Here is a 14,815-nt window from a genome sequence, read left to right on the forward strand (position 1 = left end):
CCCTAGGGGACTTCTTCCAACGTAACCTGTCCTTTGGCGGGACAGGGTACGCCATCAGTAATTTTTTAGAAATTACTATTTTCTCATCGGGGGAACCCCACGCTTCTTCACACACATTATTCAATTCATCTGATGGGGGAAGAACCACTGGATGCTTTTTCTCCCCAACTATAATACCCTATTTTGTGGTAACCGGGTTAATGTCAGAAATGTGCAACACATTTTTCATTGCCGTAATCATACAACGGTTGGCCCTTGTGGATTTTACATTTGTCTCATCGTCGTCTACACTGGAGTCAGACTCCGTGTCGACATCTGTGTCTGCCATCTGAGGTAGCGGGCGTTTTTGAGCCCCTGATGGCTTTAGAGACGCCTGGGCAGGCACGAGCTGAGAAGCCGGCTGTCCCACTGCTGTACGTCATCTAGCCTTTTATGTAAAGGAGTTGACACTGTCGGTTAATACCTTCCACACATCCACCCACTCTGGTGTCGTCCCCGCAGGGGGTGACATCACACTTATCGGCACCTGCTCCGCCTCCATATAATCTTCCTCATCAATCATGTCGACACAGCCGTACCGACACACGCACACACACAGGGAATGCTCTGACTGAGGACAGGACCCCACAAAGTCCTTTGGGGAGACAGAGAGAGAGTATGCCAGCACACACCAGAGCGCTATATAATGCAGGGATTCACACTACACACAGTGATTTTTCCCCTATAGCTGCTATAAATATACAGTTTGCGCCTATATTTAGTGCCCCCCCTCTCTTTTTCACCCTATTGAGCCTGGAAACTGCAGGGGAGAGCCTAGGGAGCGTCCCTCCAGCGGAGCTGTGAGAGGAAATGGCGCCAGTGTGCTGAGGGAGATAGCCCCGCCCCCTTCTCGGCTGACTTCTCCCTGCACCCATCAGTGACCGGAGTGTGTGGTGTGCATGGGGAGCAATGGCGCACAGCTGCAGTGCTGTGCGCTACCTTAATGAAGACCGGAGTCTTCAGCCGCCGATTTCCTGGACGTTCTTCTTGCTTCTGGCTCTGCAAGGGGGACGGCGGCGCGGCTCCGGGACCGGACGACCGAGGCTGGGCCTGTGTTCGATCCCTCTGGAGCTAATGGTGTCCAGTAGCCTAGAAGCCCAAGCTAGCTGCAAGCAGGTAGGTTCGCTTCTCTCCCCTAAGTCCCTCGTAGCAGTGAGTCTGTTGCCAGCAGATCTCACTGAAAATAAAAAACCTAAATATATACTTTCTTTTCTAGGAGCTCAGGAGAGCCCCTAGTGTGTAACCAGCTCGTCCGGGCACAGAATTCTAACTGAGGTCTGGAGGAGGGGCATAGAGGGAGGAGCCAGTGCACACCAGGTAGTCCTAATTCTTTCTTAGATGTGCCCAGTCTCCTTCGGAGCCCGCTATTCCCCATGGTCCTTACGGAGTTCCCAGCATCCACTAGGACGTCAGAGAAAACATGAAATCCAGTAGATACCCACACCATGAGAACATACTTTCAAATAAACTTTAAATTGCAATATTTATTTATTTAGCAGTTATTTATATAGCACACACATATTCCGCAGCGCTTTACAGAGAATGTTTGCGCATTCACATCAGTCCCTGCCCCAGTAGAGCTTACAATCTATATTCCCTACCACATGTACACCCACACACATACACACTAGGGATAATATTTGTCGGGAGCCAATTAACCTGACAGTATATTTTTAGGTTGTGGTAGGAAACTGGGGTACCCGGAGGAAAACCACGCAAGCATGGGGAGAATATGCAAACTCCACACAGTTAGGCCAATGGTAGGAATCAAACTCACAACCTTAGTGCTGTGAGGCAGTAATGCTAACCATTATACCATCCATACTGCCCATAATATGTCATGTGGAACCTCTTTATTTCCTTTTCTCACCTAAGATGGATATTTATACTGCATAATAATACAATGTTTAAATAAGTAGTCCAGTAGTTCCCAAACTCTGTGCCGTGGCACCCTGGGATTGATGGATCTTGCCTTGGATTGGTGGTCCAGGACCAATTCAAATTATTTATGGTTAATGCAATATACAAAACCAGTGCTGGTGGATGTCAGTCATAAAATATGTGCTTTTATCACTCTCCAAGGCTTGATAAATCTGGGCCTTAATTTTATATTTTTATTTTATCTTAATTAAATAAATATTTCAATAAGAAAACATTGACCTAGGGCAGCCGTGAAAAAAATTCTGATACTCTAGAGTGCCTTGATTCAAGAAAGTTTGGGAACCACTGGAGTAGTCTAATTCAAATCACTTTGTTCGGCTTGTGCACGCCTTCTGCAACTTTTACTAAACATTAGCCCTCATTCCGAGTTGATCGCACCAAGCAACTTTTTGCTGCTGGTGCGATCAACTAATCTCCGCCTATGGGGGAGTGTATTTTAGCATAGCAGGGCTGCGATTGCTTGTGCAGCCCTGCTATTTTAAAAAAGTTTCACTCAAAACAAGACTAGCCCTAGACCTACTTACCCTGTGCGACGGATCCAGCATCGATGGGGCCAGCTTTGACGTCACACCTCTGCTCTCCGTTTGCCCGGACACGCCTGCGTTTAACTTACCACTCCCCGAAAACGTCAGCAAACGGTAAGTTGACGCCCCGGAATGCCCTCTTGCTGTCCATCTTCTTGCGGTCACCGCTGCCACCGCTTTCTTCTCTGACAGCGTCATTGCGGTCGCCGGGCAACAACGCGCATTCCAGACCCGTTCGCACTGCAGCGAAGGACCGCTGCGTGCGAACGGGTTGGAATGACCCCCATTGTTTTATCTCTGTAGCATCCTTCTGTGCTTTACAGACATATACTGTAGGACCATAGCAGGCAGACAGACATACTTATTTTGTTGCCTTGGAATATGACACAACTTTGCTTTTGCAGTTGTATCCAGAGAGCAGATTTTTTGTAAATTATTAATTAAACACATTATTACACCTGCAACCTATACGGTGAGCTTGCTGAAAGTCACAAAAAGTTAAAAAGAAAAAGCCATGTAGTGTTTAGTAAATGTTTTAGAAGTGCATGTACATGCCTAAAAAAATAAATAAATAAATAAATAAAGTTACCTGAAACTATACAGTCCCTTTCAAGCAAATAGCATGACATATTATTAAATATTTGATATGCATTACAGAAATAATATATGAAAAAAAGGAAGGATTTAAAAAACACAGTGAACAATTTCTGGTGAAGACTGATTTTGGTATTTTACAACTCACAATAAAGTTGTTTCTTGGCCCTAGCAGCTATTAAACTGCTGAAGGATTATATGTAATACTCTGCGAGTTTCAGGAGACAGTGCGTTTGTGACCTGCAAATTTACAGTGGCAATAATTTAAAAGGTTAAAACAACTTGGCTTTGCCTTTTAAATTATTGGCGCTTTAAATCTACGGACTACTAAGGGGGCTATGTATTAAAAGTTGCAGAGAGATAGCGATAAAGTACCAACCAATCAGCTATTAAGTGTCAGTTTACAAGCTGTGTTTGAAAAATGACAGTTAGGAGCTGACTGGTGGGTACTTTATCTCACTTCGCTTTATCTTTCTCCAAGCTTTGATAAATCACAAACATTTTAAATACTATAGTACATATTCTGTATGTAATAAGCAGTACCATGCCCTGATAAGGTAAAGGGCTGTAGTGTATTTCAGATAAACTGAGTTAGAGAACTACATGCTGGTCGCCGGGAGCCCGAGCGCCGGCATACCGTACTACACCCAGAAAAAACATCCCCACCTTTAAAACTATTCACATGCGCCATGGTTCTGTACAGTAAAGGACCTGCATTACATGTTTCAGAACATAACTTTAAAGAGCACAAAAATGGGTTCTAAAATAATCATAAACTACCAAGAAGTCATGTGTTTATGATAGCGAGGGGGCATATTACCAAGTTGCCATGGCATAGCCTAAAGGACATTTGCGTTGTCGTGGTTTTTTAAATTTTTTTAATTTTAACATAAAAGTACATAAAACACATATAACTGTAATCAGAGCAGAACCAGGGTATTGCGTGCATTTATATAACTATAACAAATGATATAAACATATAAAGACTCCATAGTGTGATGGAACACACTAATAATTGTATTCACTACCAAAAGATGCAGTAGACACTTATTAATTAAAAAAAACATACTTTACGTATATTAAATGTGAATACATTACTTTAAATATTTAACACAATGACAGCTGCCAATTGACCCTTGCTCCTGACAATCTCCTATTAGTGCGCAGCATGTTATATAGAGCAATAAGATGCTATGGTAAGCACATTGTAAATAATAATATCACATACAGCTAATCCCTTCTTAATTCTGACTGGTAGCCTTAACATATAAACATGGGTCTAAATCCTATTTATGGAATACGATTATCTTGGAAGTAAGCCTGGATATACATTTCATCATTAGCGTCATGCTTTCCCACTGAGTACTGAGACTGCTCACTTCTGTGCACATTTAAAATGACAAATTCTGGGGAATTATACTTCAAGAAGTGCATATAAGATTGTTACAGGACAACCAGAAGCTGGGACTGGGGCAGCCGCTGGATTGAGGCAGAAATTTGATCCAGTTGGGATCATTTGAAGTTAATTACAAAAGCAGTAACTAACAAGACTACTGTAGGACAGCACCTGGCTGCTGCAGAGCCTCTTGTGAGATAGACATGTCAGTCACCACTTTGCTCCATGATTATACAGGCCGTTTGAACACAACTGACAGGTTATGCTTCTAAATAAAAGTTTCCCCTGTTTCCCCTGTCTGCAAATGACTGACCCTAGTGGCATTATACCACTGTGTATGGGAGAGGAGGCGGTTGCAGAGGAACCCAGTGTGAGGATCCAGCTGAGAATACTTTAATATTAAACTTCTAAACAATCAGAAGCCTGGAAGTGACCAGATAACGTGGAGGAGACAGGAGGGGATAGTACTATGCATATTTACATGACATTTTGCACAATATGGTGAAAGTCTAGATTCAGGATGAGGACACCAGTCACAGTATGTGTGCATGAAAGGACCATCTTCTGCCTAGGATTATTCTCATTGTAGATAAGAAAAGTCTGTGATGCTGGACCCTGTTTGAACAATGTGTAAATTGTTCAGCAATAACCTGTCACACTGTGAATGGCAGCAGCCTCTTGCAGCCCCTGTACCTGTAGCCCCTCAATGTCAGCACCCTCCCCCTGTCTTCCTGCCCCCCATAACCTCCATCTCATTCCTTCAGCTCCTCCCACCCTCTAGCTTCCATCCTGAGCCAGCCCGGGGGAGCAGAGTGGGTGCACCATGCAGCCCCCACTGCCACCTAATGCAAAGGGCACAGAGAAGGGGGCACTCACCGAATTTGGTGTCAGCAGCAGCAGCGGTGCTCGCAGCCAGATGATGATGAATTGAAGCCGAGAGGAGCAGGAGAGTAATGCAGAATAATCCCATCATGTCTCATCCATCAGCCTAGCAGTCCATGGGTACATGCAGGAGGTGCAGGAGGAGTGACAGGGGCAGCAGGGGAGGCAGGGGACGGATGGCCAGCACTTTCTCCCCAATCTCACAGAAGCTCCACTAGAGCCTCCCTGATCAGCTTCAACACCCAGGACAGCGACCAGCACCGGCCCGCCCACCGCCAATGCACATCCCCTCCTGGCTGGTCACATGGACGGGGGCTCGGCCTCTGGAGAAGATGAATGGGGCTCCCTAATATCCTCCTCTCTCGGAGCATCAAACCATCCCCTTCTTCTTACCCTGATGAATGGACTGTGCATTATGCCAGGTGGCTGCTGCATGCATCTCTCTCTCTCTCTCTCTCTCTCTCATACTACATGTGTCCTTTGTCCCTCATATGCATGTACTGTATATGTAATATTGCACATGACATACTGTACATCCACACGTTGTACTTTTCTTTGTCACTTGGACTTTAAGTCTTTCTGATCTTGTAAACATATACAATATATATATATATATATATATATATATGCAAATATAGGTGAAATTACCATTGGTGCAGCGGGTGCACCAGGGCCCATCAGGACTAAGGGGCCCACTGCTGCACCCAAACTAGCAATGAGTTATCTCCTTCAGTTTATTTTAGCAAATTACATTTTTAGTACTCATGATTTGTATTATGCTTGGAAGTAATAATGAAAGTGACAGTAGGAGTGAATCTACATACAGTATATACAGTACATTATTATATTAGTATGTGCATGTATTCTGCACATTATAGGCCCATCTGCCAGCCAGAAACACTGCCCCTTCATTCAGCCCAATGCCCACTTTTACAGTTTAGTATTCTCCCTCCCGCCCCATCTCCCACCATCTGTGCAGTAAAGGAGTTATTAGCAGAAATTACTGCTCCAGGTCCTACATGTTGAGCAGAAGATAGAACACCCCCTACCGCCATCGGGACATCAAAGCTGCTGCTGACAGCACCCCCCACCCCTACCGCTGGAGGATGGGTAGGGGCCCCAGTGCATTGCTATGCCCAGGGACCTACACTGCTGTTAAGACAGCCCTGCCCTGGTGTTTCTCCATCTCTGCGCACCCACTTCCTCCCCTCCCCTCCTCACTCTCTGCCCTTGACTCTGCTATCCATTTCACATATAAAATTGACTCCATATATCAGGACCTCACATCCCGCCTCCTCCGCTACCCCTCTCCTTTTGCCAGTTCCCGTCTTGCCCACCTGTTCAGTCTCTCCCTCTTATCAGGCACTGTCCCCTATGCATTGCCTCTAAACTCCTTGATCGTATTTCCTAGAACCTCCGTACCACCTTTCTTTTCTCCCACTCCCTGCTTGAACCATTTCGGTTTTGCTTCTGTTATACTGTATAAATAAAGTATAATAATAATAATAATAATAATCATAATAGCTGCAGGAAGACCCATGCAGTTCCAATATATGATCCTGGCCGGTGACAGGGAGGGTGGTTGGAGGCGACGGATGTACCAGTGTCAGGGACAGGGTAGAAAGACGCAGTTACTATAACCGCAATGGCCAAATTCCTAGGGCTGCTCAGAAGTCTGATGGTGATGTTGCACCTTAGTGTTCACCACGGCAGATTAGAGCTGCAGCTAGTGGGCATCTCAATAGACAGCCCATTGACTGCAGCATTAGCATAATTGCACTCACTTCTTAACCCCCCCAATATTCTTATAGATCAGTGGCAGATTTTATGTATGGTCTGCAGAACTTCAGCCCCCCAGGTGAATTCCGACACCCTGCTCATTGTCAGTGAGCCAGAATGCAGTCCATGACTGCACTGGCTTCACCGTTACTGGCAGCGACTTCCTATTGGAAGTCCTGCCTGTCAGTCAAAGACACTACAGGCAGTCCTATTGTGAAGGAGGTTCCTTCCTTTGGGACTTCCAGACCGGGCTGTAATAAGCAGAGAGCTGGCTTCCAGTAGAAAGCCACTCTTTGTCTTTTTCGCGCAATCAAATCCTGCTTCTATAGGCTGCAGTCGATGCAGTCCATAGAAGCTGGGGGTATGTGCATGTGCAGTCGCACAGTCCTAGCACCTGGCGGATCCATTGCGCAGGTTACCAGGGCCCATGGACTGGCTGTCCTCTCTCCGGGCACGGGGGTAGCGGTAGCTCCATTACCAAATGTAAGTAGGGGCCGCAGCTGTTATAGACTGATTGGTTATTGCAAAAGGCAACACTACTTTTTGATAACTATAATGAAATGTATGTGAAGCTGATCATAACATTGCATGACTGACAGACAAGAGTGAGAGAAAAACAGAATACGAGAGTGTCGCCCATTCCCCTATCCAGTTTTGCTGTGAAACTGGTTCAGTTGCAGCATGTGTGTCACTCACACAGACCTTGACATATCTATCTGTGGCTCTCTAATCCCAATTGATTTACCTCCTAGGGATTCCACTAGAAAATATGACGGGAAACAAGCATAGACAAAAGGACGTAATCCAGATCATCTGGCGTAATCTGGTAACTCACTTTAATCAGCATGTTAAAACATCACCACCAATAACTGTAAAAAGATCCACATTTGTAGGTGATATGGAGGACACATTGATAAGTACAAAATGGCACATGGTACTTATGTATCAGCTGTGCGTTAGGTTTTGAAAATAAACAGGACATAAGAAAAGCACAAGTGTTGCATGCAATCAGAGTGTCTTGAGGTTTTGGGCCTGATCAGAGGTGTACGTGGTTGCTTGCAGAAATATGCTAATAGCTCAGCTGCCATCTTGAGCAAAAGGGCACCCAGTGTCGGCGTCTCATATACGCCTGTCAGGTACATAAGTGAGTACATCGGATGCACACTGGGTGCACCATCTGGGTGCTATTCATATGACCGGCGGTCAGGAGACCGATGGTCACATGACCTCCCCCAGCATCCTGCCCCCTCACTATCCCGACGGCCGGCATGCTGACCAACAGGGACTATTTCCACTCATGGATGTCCATGACACCCATAGTGTGGGAATAGAACCCGTGGTGACCGCAGGTCGCCACCGAGCACGCAGCGTGGTGAGCCTGCAAGGGGCTTGCTGCACTCGCCCCATCCCAGCGTAGGTATGCTGCCGGGATCCCGGCGTCGGTCTGCTGACCGTCGGTCTCCTGATCGTTGGTCAGCCATACCACATCCCACCATCTGGCCTCTGTGCAACCCTGTCTGTCTCAGATGGAGCGGCTCTCCAAAGACACTGGGGGGTAATTCAGACCTGATTGCTGCTGTTCATTTTCTCACAGCCTGCGATCAGATCCGAACTGCATATGCACCGCAATGCACTGGCGCATTGAACGACTGCACCGGGGTGGTGTGAAAAAAGCGGTCGCAAGGTGAATGACAGGAAAAGGCCGTTTGTGGGTGGCAACTGACCGTTTTGTCGGAGTGTCCGGGAAAACGCAGGAAGGACCATGTGTTTGGAGGGAGGGTGTCTGACATCAGCTCCGGCCCAGATCACCAGGAAACCATCGCAGTGTGTAAGTCCTGGGCTGAGCAGAAACTCTACAAACTGATGTTTGTGCAGTTCTGCTACAAATGCAATCGGACACCTGCACTTAGCTAATACCCTCCCCCTGTAGTCGGCGACTACCTGATCGCAGGGATGCAAAAATTAATTTGCAGTAGCTGACTAGGGAATGCCCAGAGAACAGTCCCAGCACGCCTACATTTATCTAGTCACCCAGTTACTTCCCCGAAACGCTGACTACTTGTCACTCACTTTACGGATAATTCCTCTGTGCATGTGCAGTGCTATTCAATCACAGTGCGTGTGCAGTGCTATTCAATCACATTGCGTGTGCAGTGCTATTCAATCACAGTGCGTGTGCAGTGCTATTCAGTCACAGTGCGTGTGCAGTGCTATTCAGTCACAGTGCGTGTGCAGTGCTATTCAGTCACAGTGCGTGTGCAGTGCTATTCAGTCACAGTGTGTGTGCAGTGCTATTCAGTCACAGTGCGTGTGCAGTGCTATTCAGTCACAGTACGTGTGCAGTGCTATTCAATCACAGTACGTGTGCAGTGCTATTTAATCACAATGCGTGTGCAGTGCTATTCAATCACAGTGTGTGTGCAGTTCTATTCAATCACAGTGCGTGTGCAGGGCTATTCAAGCACAGTTGTGCAGTGCCATTCAGTCACAGTGTGTGTGCAGTGCTATTCAGTCACAGTGCGTGTGCAGTGCTATTCAGTCACAGTGCGTGTGCAGTGCTATTCAGTCACAGTGCATGTGCAGTGCTATTCAATCACAATATTCAATCACAGTGTGTGTGCAGTGCTATACAATCACAGTGCGTGTGAGTGCTATTCAAGCACAGTGCGTGTGCAGTGCCATTCAGTCACAGTGCGTGTGCAGTGCCATTCAGTCACAGTGCATGTACAGTGCCATTCAGTCACAGTGCGTGTGCAGTGCTATTCAGTCACACTGCGTGTGCAGTGCTATTCAGTCACAGTGTGTGTGCAGTGCTATTCAATCACACTGTGTGTGCAGTGCTATTCAATCACAGTGTGTGTGCAGTGCTATTCTATCAAAATGTGTGTGCAGTGCTATTCAATCACAGTGTGTGTGCAGTGCTATTCAATCACAGTGCGTGTTCAGTGCTATTCAAGCACAGTGCGTGTGCAGTGCCATTCAGTCACAGTGCGTATGCAGTGCCATTCAGTCACAGTGCATGTGCAGTGCCATTCAGTCACAGTGCGTGTGCAGTGCTATTCAGTCACAGTGCGTGTGCAGTGCTATTCAGTCACAGTGCGTATGCAGTGCTATTCAATCACAATGTGTGTGCAGTGCTATTCAATCACAGTGTGTGTGCAGTGCTATTCAGTCACAGTGTGTGTGCAGTGCTATTCAGTCACAGTGTGTGTGCAGTGCTATTCAGTCACAGTGTGTGTGCAGTGCTATTCAATCACAATGTGTGTGCAGTGCTATTCAATCAGAGTGTGTGTGCAGTGCTATTCAATCACTGTGTGTGTGTGTGTTCAGTGCTATTCAATTACAACTCATTCTGAGTTGATCGCACAGTAGCTGTTTTTAGCTGCCGTATGATCAGATAATCGCCTCCTATGGGGAGAGTGTTGTTTTGCATAGCAAGGCTGCGATCGCTTGTGCAGCCGAGCTATGCAAAAACATTTTGTGCAGTTTAGGAGTAGGTCCTGACTTACTTACCCACTGCGATCACTTCAGCCTGTCAGGTTACCAGAATTGACATCAGACATCCGCCCTCCACCGCCTGGACATGCCTGCGTTTGGATCGCCACTCCCCATAAACGGTCAGTTGACGCCTGGATCCGCCTCCTGCCTGTCAATCTTCATGCGTTAGCCACTGCGAACGCTTTCGTCATAGGACTCGTCGCTGCCTGGCGACATCCGTCGCTGGGGAAAGACGCGCCTGCGCATTGCGGGCACAGCACATGCGCAGTTCTGACCCGATCGCATGGCTGCGAAAAAGTGCAGCATGCGATCGGGTCATAATGACCCCCACAGTGCGTGTGATGTGCTATTCAATCACAGTGTGTGTGCAGTGCTATTCAATCACAGTGTGTGTGCAGTGCTGTTCAATCACAGCGCGTGTGCAGTGCTATTCAATTATAGTGTGTGTACAGTGACATCCGTCACCGGGCAACGACGCGCCTGTACATTGCGGGCACAGCACATGCGCAGTTCCGACCCGATCGCACGGCTGCGAAAAAGTGCAGCGTGCGATCGAGTTGGAATGACCCCCACAGTGCGTGTGCAGTGTTATTCAATCACAGTGCGTGTGCATTGCTATTTAAGCACAGTGCGTGTGCAGTGCTATTCAATCACAGTGTGTGTGCAGTGCTATTCAATCACAGTGCGTGTGCAGTGCTATTCAATCACAGTGTGTGTGCAGTGCTATTCAATCACAGTGCGTGTGCAGTGCTATTCAATCACAGTGTGTGTGCAGTGCTATTCAATCACAGTGTTTGTGCAGTGTGGCTTTGGCGCATCCGCAAGGACAAACAATCGCACTGTGTCTGACATTGATATTGCTTGCGCCTCAGAATCAGCGCCTTTGCCCACATCTAGAGCAAGGTGCTGATTCAGATGCGTATAAGGGTGCTCTCTGCCTTTTCCTAAAGTACTGTTAGTAGTGATGTGCACCGGAAATTTTTCGGGTTTTGTGTTTTGGTTTTGGGTTCGGTTCCGCGGCCGTGTTTTGGGTTCGAACGCGTTTTGGCAAAACCTCACCGAATTTTTTTTGTCGGATTCGGGTGTGTTTTGGATTCGGGTGTTTTTTTCAAAGAACCCTAAAAAACAGCTTAAATCATTGAATTTGGGGGTCATTTTGATCCCATAGTATTATTAACCTCAATAACCATAATTTACACTCATTTCCAGTCTATTCTGAACACCTCACACCTGACAATATTATTTTTAGTCCTAAAATTTGCACCGAGGTCGCTGGATGGCTAAGCTAAGCGACACAAGTGGCCGACACAAACATCTGGCCCATCTAGGAGTGGCACTGCAGTGTCAGGCAGGATGGCCCTTCCAAAAAATACTCCCCAAACAGCACATGACGCAAAGAAAAAAAGAAGCGCAATGAGGTAGCTGTGTGAGTAAGCTAAGCGACCCTAGTGGCCGACACAAACACCTGGCCCATCTAGGAGTGGCACTGCAATGTCAGGCAGGATGGCCCTTCCAAAAAATACTCCCCAAACAGCACATGACGCAAAGAAAAAAAGAGGCGCAATGAGGTAGCTGTGTGACGACTAAGCTAAGCGACCCTAGTGGCCGACACAAACACCTGGCCCATCTAGGAGTGGCACTGCAGTGTCAGGCAGGATGGCCCTTCCAAAAAATACTCCCCAAACAGCACATGACGCAAAGAAAAAAAGAGGCGCAATGAGGTAGCTGTGTGAGTAAGCTAAGCGACCCTAGTGGCCGACACAAACACCTGGCCCATCTAGGAGTGGCACTGCAGTGTCAGGCAGGATGGCCCTTCCAAAAAATACTCCCCAAACAGCACATGACTCAAAGAAAAAAAGAGGCGCAATGAGGTAGCTGTGTGAGTAAGCTAAGCGACCCTAGTGGCCGACACAAACACCTGGCCCATCTAGGAGTGGCACTACAGTGTCACGCAGGATGGCCCTTCCAAAAAATACTCCAAAAATAGCACATGACACAAAGAAAAAAAGAGGCGCAATGAGGTAGCTGTGTGACGACTAAGCTAAGCGACCCTAGTGGCCGACACAAACACCTGGCCCATCTAGGAGTGGCACTGCAGTGTCAGTCAGGATGGCCCTTCCAAAAAATACTCCCCAAACAGCACATGACGCAAAGAAAAAAAGAGACGCAATGAGGTAGCTGTGTGAGTAAGCTAAGTGACCCTAGTGGCCGACACAAACACCTGGCCCATCTAGGAGTGGCACTGCAGTGTCACGCAGGATGGCCCTTCCAAAAAATACTCCCCAAACAGCACATGACGCAAAGAAAAAAAGAGGCGTAATGAGGTAGCTGTGTGAGTAAGCTAAGCGACCCTAGTGGCCGACACAAACACCTGGCCCATCTAGGAGTGGCACTGCAGTGTCAGGCAGGATGGCCCTTCCAAAAAATACTCCCCAAACAGCACATGACGCAAAGAAAAAAAGAGGCGCAATGAGGTAGCTGTGTGAGTAAGCTAAGCGACCCTAGTGGCCGGCACAAACACCTGGCCCATCTCACGCAGGATGGCCCTTCCAAAAAATACTCCCCAAACAGCACATGACGCAAAGAAAAAAAGAGGCGCAATGAGGTAGCTGTGTGAGTAAGCTAAGCGACCCTAGTGGCCGACACAAACACCTGGCCCATCTAGGAGTGGCACTGCAGTGTCAGGCAGGATGGCACTTCCAAAAATACTCCCCAAACAGCACATGACGCAAAGAAAAAAAGAGTCGCAATGAGGTAGCTGTGTGACGACTAAGCTAAGCGACCCTAGTGGCCGACACAAACACCTGGCCCATCTAGGAGTGGCACTGCAGTGTCAGGCAGGATGGCCCTTCCAAAAAATACTCCCCAAACAGCACATGATGCAAAGAAAAAAAGAGGCGCAATGAGGTAGCTGTGTGAGTAAGCTAAGCGACCCTAGTGGCCGACACAAACACCTGGCCCATCTAGGAGTGGCACTGCAGTGTCAGGCAGGATGGCCCTTCCAAAAAATACTCCCCAAACAGCACATGACGCAAAGAAAAATGAAAGAAAATAGAGGTGCAAGATGGAATTGTCCTTGGGCCCTCCCACCCACCAATTATGTTGTATAAACAGGACATGCACACTTTAACCAACCCATCATTTCAGCGACAGGGTCTGCCACACGACTGTGACGGAAATGACTGGTTGGTTTGGGCCCCCACCAAAAAAGAAGCAATCTCTCCTTGCACAAACTGGCTCTACAGAGGCACCTCATCATCATCGTCCGATTCATCACCCCTTTCACTGTGTACATCCCCCTCCTCACAGATTATTAATTCGTCCCCACTGGAATCCACCATCTCAGGTCCCCGTGTACTTTCTGGAGGCAATTGCTGCTGGTGAATGTCTCCATGGAGGAATTGATTATAATTCATTTTAATGAATATCATCTTCTCCACATTTTCTGGAAGTAACCTCGTACGCCGATTGCTGACAAGGTGAGCGGCGGCACTAAACACTCTTTCGGAGTACAACTTAGGTAGAGGGAGGGCAACTTAGGTAGAATAAAGCCAGTTTGTGCAAGGGCCTCCAAATTGCCTCTTTTTCCTGCCAGTATACGTACGGACTGTCTGACGTGCCTACTTGGATGCGGTCACTCATATAATCCTCCACCATTCTTTCAATGGTGAGAGAATCATATGCAGTGACAGTAGACGACATGTCAGTAATCGTTGGCAGGTCCTTCAGTCCGGACCAGATGTCAGCATCAGCAGTCGCTCCAGACTGCCCTGCATCACCGCCAGCGGGTGGGCTCGGAATTCGTAGCCTTTTCCTCGCACCCCCAGTTGCGGGAGAATGTGAAGGAGGAGATGTTGACGGGTCGCGTTCCGCTTGACTTGACAATTTTCTCACCAGCAGTTCTTTGAACCTCTACAGACTTGTGTCTGCCGGAAAGAGAGATCCAACGTAGGTTTTAAATCTAGGATCGAGCACGGTGGCCAAAATGTAGTACTCTGATTTCAACAGATTGACCACCCGTGAATCCTGGTTAAGCGAATGAAGGGCTCCATCCACAAGTCCCACATGCCTAGCGGAATCGCTCTGTTTTAGCTCCTCCTTCAATGCCTCCAGCTTCTTCTGCAAAAGCCTGATGAGGGGAATGACCTGACTCAGGCTGGCA

At 47.4% G+C, this 14,815-nt stretch overlaps 1 protein-coding gene across 2 annotated transcripts in view; it reads right to left on the reverse strand.

The window, feature by feature from the left end:
- The window catches only part of PTPRN2 (protein tyrosine phosphatase receptor type N2), a 1,612,706-nt gene extending 1,606,922 nt beyond the window's left edge, over positions 1–5,784 (reverse strand). The window contains exon 1 of one of the 2 annotated variants that reach the window (XM_063921907.1): positions 5,371–5,784. In XM_063921907.1, coding sequence (XP_063777977.1) covers positions 5,371–5,467 — 97 coding nt within the window. In that variant the 5' untranslated portion in view covers positions 5,468–5,784. The remainder of the gene's footprint in view (positions 1–5,370) is intronic. The other variant, XM_063921908.1, reaches the window with a different exon arrangement.
- Positions 5,785–14,815: the final 9,031 nt, after the last annotated feature.

Source organism: Pseudophryne corroboree, chromosome 5 (genome assembly GCF_028390025.1).
Source record: "Pseudophryne corroboree isolate aPseCor3 chromosome 5, aPseCor3.hap2, whole genome shotgun sequence".
Lineage (NCBI taxonomy): Eukaryota > Metazoa > Chordata > Amphibia > Anura > Myobatrachidae > Pseudophryne > Pseudophryne corroboree.